This window comes from Panulirus ornatus, chromosome 7 (assembly GCF_036320965.1).
Source record: "Panulirus ornatus isolate Po-2019 chromosome 7, ASM3632096v1, whole genome shotgun sequence".
NCBI lineage: Eukaryota > Metazoa > Arthropoda > Malacostraca > Decapoda > Palinuridae > Panulirus > Panulirus ornatus.
In genome coordinates this window covers 38859038-38868098 of record NC_092230.1, presented here as the reverse complement: position 1 = coordinate 38868098, position 9061 = coordinate 38859038, and the positions used below count along the sequence as shown (strand labels likewise).

General features: G+C 46.5%; 1 protein-coding gene across 2 annotated transcripts in view; it reads right to left on the bottom strand.

Annotated features, from left to right (window-relative positions):
* Window positions 1–8736, bottom strand: part of LOC139749543 (KH domain-containing RNA-binding protein qki.L-like) — a 450440-nt gene extending 441704 nt beyond the window's left edge. For both annotated transcript variants that reach the window (XM_071663530.1, XM_071663532.1), the window contains exon 1: window positions 7019–8736. In XM_071663530.1, the coding sequence (XP_071519631.1) occupies window positions 7019–7187 (169 nt within the window). In that variant the 5' untranslated portion in view covers window positions 7188–8736. The remainder of the gene's footprint in view (window positions 1–7018) is intronic.
* Between the last annotated feature and the right edge of the window lie 325 nt (window positions 8737–9061).

Sequence of the window (9061 nt, the reverse complement as noted above, 5' to 3'; positions counted from 1 at the left end):
ACACTACGCGCTAAACCCCTGCCTCTCTGGCTACAGCTACTCGTAGGTACTCTCTATTCTCTTGTCCATCTCCCTGGCTCTCTCTCTCTCCCCCCCCCTTCCTCGTGCACTTTACTGAATCAATTAGAGAACCAATTAGTCCTGTCCCATGAATACATTAGCATGTATGCCAGCTTTACAGCCAGAATACAGACACACACACACACACGATCTCCAATACCCTCTTGTATTCTATTTGTAACTAACAAGAAACTGAAGGTATTCACAAAGATAATAGTGATAAGGCAATAATAAGTAATAAAATAAAAGTAACAAGATAATGATTAATAAGGTAATAATAATACACAGAAGAACAATGAACAAAGCCCTTAAATGTGGAATTAAAACGTAGTAGTGTAGGGGTGGAGTCCCATACAGACCACTGCGCCATTAATTTAAATGCTCATGTAAGCATTTAATGCCGGGACGACTGTCGGAATGACAGTTTTCCTAAAATATTTCGCCAACTTTCCCATCAGTGGAGTTCTAAACTGAACGTTGCGGGTTCGATTCGCTTGAGAGAGAGTTTTACACATTCTCTTGTTCTGCTTTCAAGATCTACCCAGGAAAGCGTAAAATAAGAACAAAAAAAGCGTGTGTTATACGATTCATCATGGAAATGTTAATGGTAATAAATTTTAAAGTCAAAAGAAAAAAATTATGAAAAAACGCGAGAAAATATATATATGATAACGGTACGACCCGTGAGCACGACGGTACGACCCCCGCGCACGACGGTACGACCCCCGCGCACGACGGTACGACCATCGAGCACGAAAGTATGACCATCGAGCACGACGGTACGACCCTCGACCACGACGGTACGACCGCTGTATCATCGTCTGCTCACGTAAGGTTAGCAAGAGAAACTTTTCACGCCCAAAAGAGTCCATCCATTCCCTGCTACTGTAAGTAGCGCAGCCTTGAAGCTGCAGGATCCCTGTTCAGGGAAGGCGTCCTGGTGTGTGTGTGTGTGTGGGGGGGGGGGGGGGGTTGTACAAGTACGACAATGATTCATGTACAGATCTATGTACACAGGAATGCATGATGCAATTGAAAGCCTGCACAGCTATGCATACATTAAGAACACAATACCATCATACATGACACGATCATACATGGCGACGAATGATGAATGCACGGCTGTACGCACGAATGACATGATCATACACACACACACACACACACACACACACACACGAATCACACAATAGAAATAAATTCCCTCGTGAGCTTTCTAATCTTCCCTACTAACCGCACAACATTATGTACGAAAAGGAGAGAGAACAGGGAAGCAATAAAAACAAACACAGTCAAACTGACAGCCAAACACATGCATGACAGTCGACAAACACAAACACCCAAACTGTACACACACACAGTACAGGCAAACACACACAAAACAAACACACCAGAAACAAACACGTACATTACAGGCAAACTGCAATATATCTACCACTATGTATAAACACTATCTAAACACACATCCCTATATCCAAACATCCACAACCAAGCCAATCCTATATCCAGACAAGAGAAAATCCACACACAAACACTACAACACAAACACCACCAAACCCAGAGCTATACATGCAAATCCATCACTAACCCACCCCCATCCCCTTCCCCATTACCTTACCCCATCTGTATACCTTTGGCTCAGTTTCACCTTCCGATCAATCTTGAACAAAACCTTCGCTAGAAAGAAGAAAAAAACCCCGCCATATCTGCTAAACTGGTTTCCTAAAGTCTTAACCCATATACACATGTAGCTACGTGGGCAAGCCTACCTTAAGGTTTAAGGGAGCGGTGTTTGCCTGTGTGAATGCGTGTGTTTGAGAATGCGTGTGTTCGAGTGCCTGCGTATGTGTGTGAATGTGTGCGCACGCGCGCGTCTCTGTGCGAGTGTGTACGTCAGAGTCGATGCGAGTCTGTGAGAGTAGGAAATAGTGAGAGTCAGTGAGAGTAGGGGAGAGTCAGTGAGAGTCAGTACGATCGTATTATTAATACAAATATCACCTTCCATTTGGCTGGAGGATCCCTTGCTTGCCTCGCGTACACCTTACGCAGGTCACAGGGTCTCCTCTCTACCCGCGCAGCTCCGAGGGTGTGTGACTCAGCAACACCCCCCCCCCTGCCCCAGGGAACCTGCCCGCTGATGATGGTCCGCCGGGCTGTTTGTGGCAGCAAGTTCTTACTTATTCTTACAAGTGTTATGTAACCTGTCTGGCCTGGTGAACCGGGGAGAAAGCTGGCCAGAGGTGTACGTGTGTGTGTACGTCTGTGTACGTGTGTGTGTGTGTGTGTGTGTGTACGTGTAAGTGTGTACGTGTGCGTGTCTGTACGTATGTATGCACGTGTTTGTTTAGGGGGACAAGTGTGAAACAAATTCCCATTATTTCTCTAACAAATTTCTTAAATCCCAGTTTTCTGTAATATAAGTTTTCTTAATCCTTCGTCATCTTGTATTGGGAAATACAACAATAAATCTTCAGTAAAAGGAGTTGTATAACTGTACATTTATCTAACTCACGTATCACCAGAATAAATCTATACTTAAACGAGAATTTATTCTCTTCCCAGTACGGTCAAAGAACCATAGAAACGTCCGTGTTTTATATACCCGTTAGGAAAAAAAATTAATTCATCCTCGTTCATCCTATGTATAGCATCTATGACCCACCCTCTTTTTTTACTACCATGGGAAGCGTACAGGAGCGACGTGTTGTCTGGGGAAAAAAAAAAAAACCTACTGACCTACTGGCTATTTTTTTTTCCCCCAGGAAGGACTGCAACCGTTACACACGTTTTTTATTGCAGGATGCTGTAAAACATTTGACACGTAGTTCCTGGAGAAAATTTTTTTCTTTTTTTTACATAGGATGGTTTCGAACAATGTGTACGTATCTATTAAAAAACCTATGAGCTTCAGCCTGACTCTGGCCATCCTAGGATAGGACACAGGGCCTGGGACATCAGTGGGATGTCCCAGGACGTGGTCACGCATGAGGGCGGTGGGTTCATTAAGAAATCCTCCCCACCCACCCACCCACCCACCCACCCACACCCCCTCTTCCTCCACTACCCTTGACAGGCAGACATGCACCCCGCAGCGCACAACAGTTGGCTTGATCAGTGACGAAGACTAAGATTCACTATTACGTCACACTGGATGGTGTACGACCTTTGTGTACTGTCGTGTTTATATATATATATATATATATATATATATATATATATATATATATATATATATATATATATATATATATATATACTATTATCCCTGGGGATAGGGGATTAAGAATACTTCCCATGTATTCCCTGCGTGTCGTAGAAGGCGACTAAAAGGGGAGGGAGCGGGGGGCTGGAAATCCTCCCCTCTCGGTTTTTTTTTTTTTAATTTTCCAAAAGAGGGAACAGAGAATTGGGCCAGGTGAGGGTATTCCCTTAAAGTCCCAGTCCTCTGTTCTTAACGCTACCTCGCTAATGCGGGAAATGGCGAATAGTTTGAAAGAAAAGAAAAAGATATACATTATATACTAATTCACGGGGAAAAGGAAACGGTAAGTTCCCAAGTGCACTTTCGTGTATTGATCACATCATCAGGGGAGAAATAAGACATGACTCAGTTGATATACTTGAGAACTTAGAGTTTCATTTCCCCGTGGATTAAAAGGAATTAACTCGATCACGCGCTCAATAGTGATCATTTCCACAATGTATATATATATATATATATATATATATATATATATATATATATATCCACACACGGCAAGCTAGAGGGGTGCACTATAAATGGGTCTTCATCAGAAAGTTTTAAATGCTCGGGACCCGAGGCTATGGCTCAGGGGGAACCATTGTTTACCCCACAAGCAAACACCCAACATCAACGCCCTCCTGTTTACATCACGGTGTACAACAGGGGGGTCTGTAGAGATCGGAAGGTAAAAAAAAAAAAAAGGTCGTTCGAAGGCAATAATGATCTTAAGATGACTTTTACACACATTATGCATATATGGACGTACGTGTGTGTGTGTGTGTAAATTTTTGAATGATCGGACCCTGATCATGGAGGGGGGTAAAAGGTGTGCAAAGGATAGACTGAATTGGAAAAAAGTTGCTAATGAACCAGGGCATGTGACGCGTCAGGGGTAAACCATGTGAAGGTCTGTGGGGCCTGGATGTGGAAAGGGAGCTGTGGTTTCGGTGCGTTACACATGACAGCTAGAGACTGAGTGTGAACGAATGTGGCATTTGCATGCTCCTAGCGCTAACGCAGGATATAACGAACATGTATATATATATATATATATATATATATATATATATATATATATATATATATATATATATATATATATATATATAAAGAAAATGACCTTTCACAAACTGACAAAAAATTTTTTTCAATGTTTCACTAAGCTGTCTCATATCTTACGTCATTCGTACATGTCTTAATTACCATCAGCATTTTACACAATATATTCTCAATACAGCAATTCACACGCCGCTTCTCTAACGTAAATATTTCATTTTTCTTTACATATATATATTCAATAGTCAACCTCCTTTGATCGCATGTTTACAAACGTTTTTTTTCTACTGTAAATAATATATTTTGAGCCTCTTCAGTGTAGGCAAGTGGACATAAAGGCAACGGATCTGATATCAGAAGAAAATAAGACCAGTTCATTATGCAAATCTTATCAACCATTCAGTTTATCTCACCTTACATATTGATATTCAGATGACCATTTCGATGAATTAGATTGTTTACAAAAACTCAAGTAGAGATAGATAATGAAACGATAGATCAAAATTATTCTCAATCCTGGATGTTGGAGGTTTATATGGTCTATGAAGGTGCGCGTTCAAATGCACTTTCATATAATATATATATATATATATATATATATATATATATATATATATATATATATATATATATGAAAGAAAAAATCAATTTGAAATTAGCTTTTCACAGACGCATATATACGCAATAGATTGTGACTCGTGACAGATATATACGCAATAGATTGTGACTCGTGATAGATATATACGCAATAGATTGTGACTCTTGACATCCTTTCTCGAAGCTTCAAGACCACTGTGACTTCAGGGTCGAGGGACCTGAAGTCACGCTGTTCCGGCGATGTCACGGTAGAGATCAGAGAGGTCACGCTGGAGAACAATGACGTCACGCTCGAGAACAATGATGTCACGCTCAAGAACAATAACGTCACGCTCAAGAACAATGGCGTCTCGCTCGAGGACGGATACGTCACGCTCGACATCACCAACGATGTCACACCCCAGGACCGTGACGTCACGGTGTAGTCCAGAGAAGTAGAGCTGGAGGAGCGCAGAGTCCATCCTCGAGAGAGATGAAGTCACACTCGAGGAGGACAGACATCGCGTTCGAGGCCGCTCGCTGATGACATCACGTCCCCGAGTAGAAGTCACGCTTGAGAACGCGAACGCACGCACGCACGCACTCGGGCATCGGTGACATCCCTCCCTTGTTAGAGGGGGGGGGGGGGACTACCAGGATACATCCTCTCATGTTCATGTGATGTCACCCCCCCCCTACCCTACCGTACTCCCCGCGGCAAATGGCTGGGGGAGGGGGAGGGGGGGAGGCTGGCGCAGTGTTCGCGGAGCGTACTGACATCACCCTCCGACATCACCCTCTACAACAACAATGTTCATGAACGTTTGGCATCATGCGTGGGCAGTGACGTCACCCTCGAGAACAGCAACACTGCTCACGAACACATGACCGGTGGCGCCATCCAAGGTTTCTAGTGATCCTTTATACATTTACAAGCAGAGCGATGTCAGACTTGAGAACATCATTTGAGAGAACTCTGACGTAATGGACAGGTACTCGGTGAAGTCGTCCTCAGGAGTAGATACGTCACGGTGGTTGATGCTCGAGAACAGGCGATGAGGTCACCCTAAATGACACACGTGAAGTGGAGAGCGATGTCACCCATTTGAAGTGTGTGATGTCATCCTCCGAGGTGAATGGCGTTACCCCTCGAGGCGAGCGATGTCTCCCTCGAACTGAGGGACGTCACCCTCGAAGCGGGACGACGTCACCCCTCTGAGCGAGTAACATACTCAAGACGGAGAGCAAAGACCATCTTCCGTTATCATTACATTTTTTGTCGCAACAGGATGATGAGATGATGTCCCCCCCCCTCCTCCCCCCTCCCCCTCGCTACGGCGCAGAACGAAGATGTCACTCTAGCGCATCTCCCTTCCCCCCCCCCCCCCCCCCCCCATGCTGCTCCAGGTCAAACGCACCGCCGTATGCAACAGCAGCAACACTGAACCCTAGCGAAAAAAAACAAAACACAAACCACAACAAGAGTTGTGAACCCCCGGAAGACCTTGTTCGTCAATTTGTCTCGCCCTGAGAAACACTGCAGTTAACGGGGGAAGACGAACACAAACCAGTGAACGATCCGTAACGAGATAAATGTCTCCTGAACTCCACCCTGATCAGTGAACCACGTATCCATGTAGCGTACTGACGAAGCAAATGAATCGGAACGCATCCATGAACCCTGAACCTCTCTTCCCTTCCTCAACAAGGCTGGGTTACGGTAAACGAACACACACTAGGAAGGATATGAACCCGTAACGAACCCTCCATACCTCACAAGCTTCGTTCGAGGAGTCGCAACTTAAGAAAAAAAAATAAATAAATACGAATTCTCACCCCCCTCCTGGAGAATCGCGTTGACACAACCTCCATTTCATCAGTGGGGGTCTATAGAAGACACACACACACACACACACTGGGTACAGAGTGAACCACCTACCCCCCCCCCCCTAGCGAACCACTGAAACAGAAGCCTCTCAGTTGTTCAATCAGTCTCACCCCAGGAGAGGGAACCAATTGGACCCCACCCCCCCCTCCCTTCCCCTCCTCTTCCCTAACGAAACATCGAACTCTGGACCCCACCTTGTTCAATCAGTCTCCTGGCGACGTCGCAGCCAGGGGAGCTGGTGGCCAGGGCTTCCCGCTCCTGTACCAGCTGCCTGATGTATTCCATCCTCTCCTGGTGGAGGGCATCGACGGTGGAGCCCTCCGGGAGCGGGGCCGCTTGAGGGGCGCCTGTAGCGGCCTCCATGACGAAGGTAGCGGATGGGACCGGGGTCGCCGCGCACACAGGCACAAACACCGCCGTCGTGGTGGTTGTGGTGGTAATGGTGGTGGTGGTAGTGGTGCTGGAGATGATGATGATGGAGGTTGTGGTGGTGGTGGTGGGAGGAGACTTGTGGTGGTTGGACTCCCTCAAGACAATGGATGAAGGAAGGAGTGGGTCCTGAAATGTCTTGTCTTTCGGATGTTTGGGTTCGACCTCACCGAAGCAGCGTCGATTATATTTCGAAGCTTCTTCGATGCGAGACTTTGGTTCACCGTCGCACAGAATGGATCGTGCAGTTAGTTCCGGATTTCACACTATCGGAATTTCCCTTACAGCTTCCGTTTACCGTTGGCCTTCTGTTGTACAATAAATAATCTCACTATTTTCCAGTCAATGTCGTTCGTCAAAAGGTGGGTTTTCAATGATCAATTTTCAACGAATCATTCATCATTCATGTCACATATGCATCAATGTTGCTCGAACGAATTCCTATCAGCATTTGTCTCCGAAAAAAAAAAAGTTTTCACCAACTCAAGACGCCTTCTGTGAAAAGTCACAACGTAAGCTTTGGATCTCTCTCTTACGAGGTGTTGCACCACTCATTTATTTAAAGAACCTTCTCATGAGATAGTGCTTCCTGAAGACGATGTAGTGCACTGTTTTATCCAGAGGTTTAGATGGCACTCGGGGTCCCCCTTGATGACCGGTGGCAATGCTGGGTAAAAATAGAGACAGTCTTGCCTCACCAACTCGAAGTAGGGACAGGTGTGTGTTCCCCCCCACCCCAGGTGACACATACACACACGATACACCTGTTTGAAAGGCGGAGTCCACTCGACCACCTTCACCTGTTACTGAACACCTGCAGAACGAAACTACCGTCTCTGTTACACCCACGGTTCAAAGGCAGGTGTCGCGTCAGGTCAGAGGTCAGTTACCTTCGCTTGGTTCCAAAAAAAAAAAAAATATATATGGGGTCCTTCCTCAGTTGCACTCAACCCTGGCACATACGGATCAACAAAAACCGTCCACATTCATTTGTTCCAAATTCCGTTCATTTCTGGAAATTTGGGGGGGAAATCGGGCTTCCAGTACGCTTCGGCCTCCCGTACTCACTGGAAGGGTTGTTGCTCCTTCCAGAACACCACCTTCCCTGTACCTGCGTCGACGACACCGACGGGAGCTCTGCAGGCACCGACGGCGATGCACGGAGGAAGGAGAGAGAGAGAGAGAGAGGTGTGTGTGTGCGCGTGTAGGGGGGTCGCTCCTGTGGACAACCACGCACACAAAATATCCTTCGAAGGGGAAAATATATTCACTGGGGAAAGTCCTCGGAGCGGCGGGGGTCGACTACCGTAGGAGGTCGACGAGAGATCCGTGTTAAAAGCACAGGTCGAGCAAGCATTGGGGTTGTGCCGAGCGATCGACCCGGAGTTAAGTGAGGATGGGCTCGGCTGGGGTGTGGGGACTCAGGGAGCACAGAGCGACAGCACCGTCCTCGTCAGTGGCTGGCACGATACTGACCCTGCGGGGGGGAGGTACACTCTCGTCTCCCCGCTGCTGCTGCTGCTGCTCAACCCACCCACCCACCCACCTACCTACCTGCCTGCCTGCCTACATACCTACCTACCTACCCACCTACCCACCTACCTCACACGCTTCTCAACCAGCCACGACCCGCGACCTAGCTTAGCGCGAGCTGTGTGTGTGTTGGCGGGGGAGAGGAGGATATACCTCTCTCTCTCTCTCTCTCTCTCTCTCTCTCTCTCTCTAAGCACATACATCTTCGTAACGTAAACAAGTCCCTTCCCTACCTGTCCCTCTCCCTGCCTTTCCTCTTTCTCTACCTCTCCCTA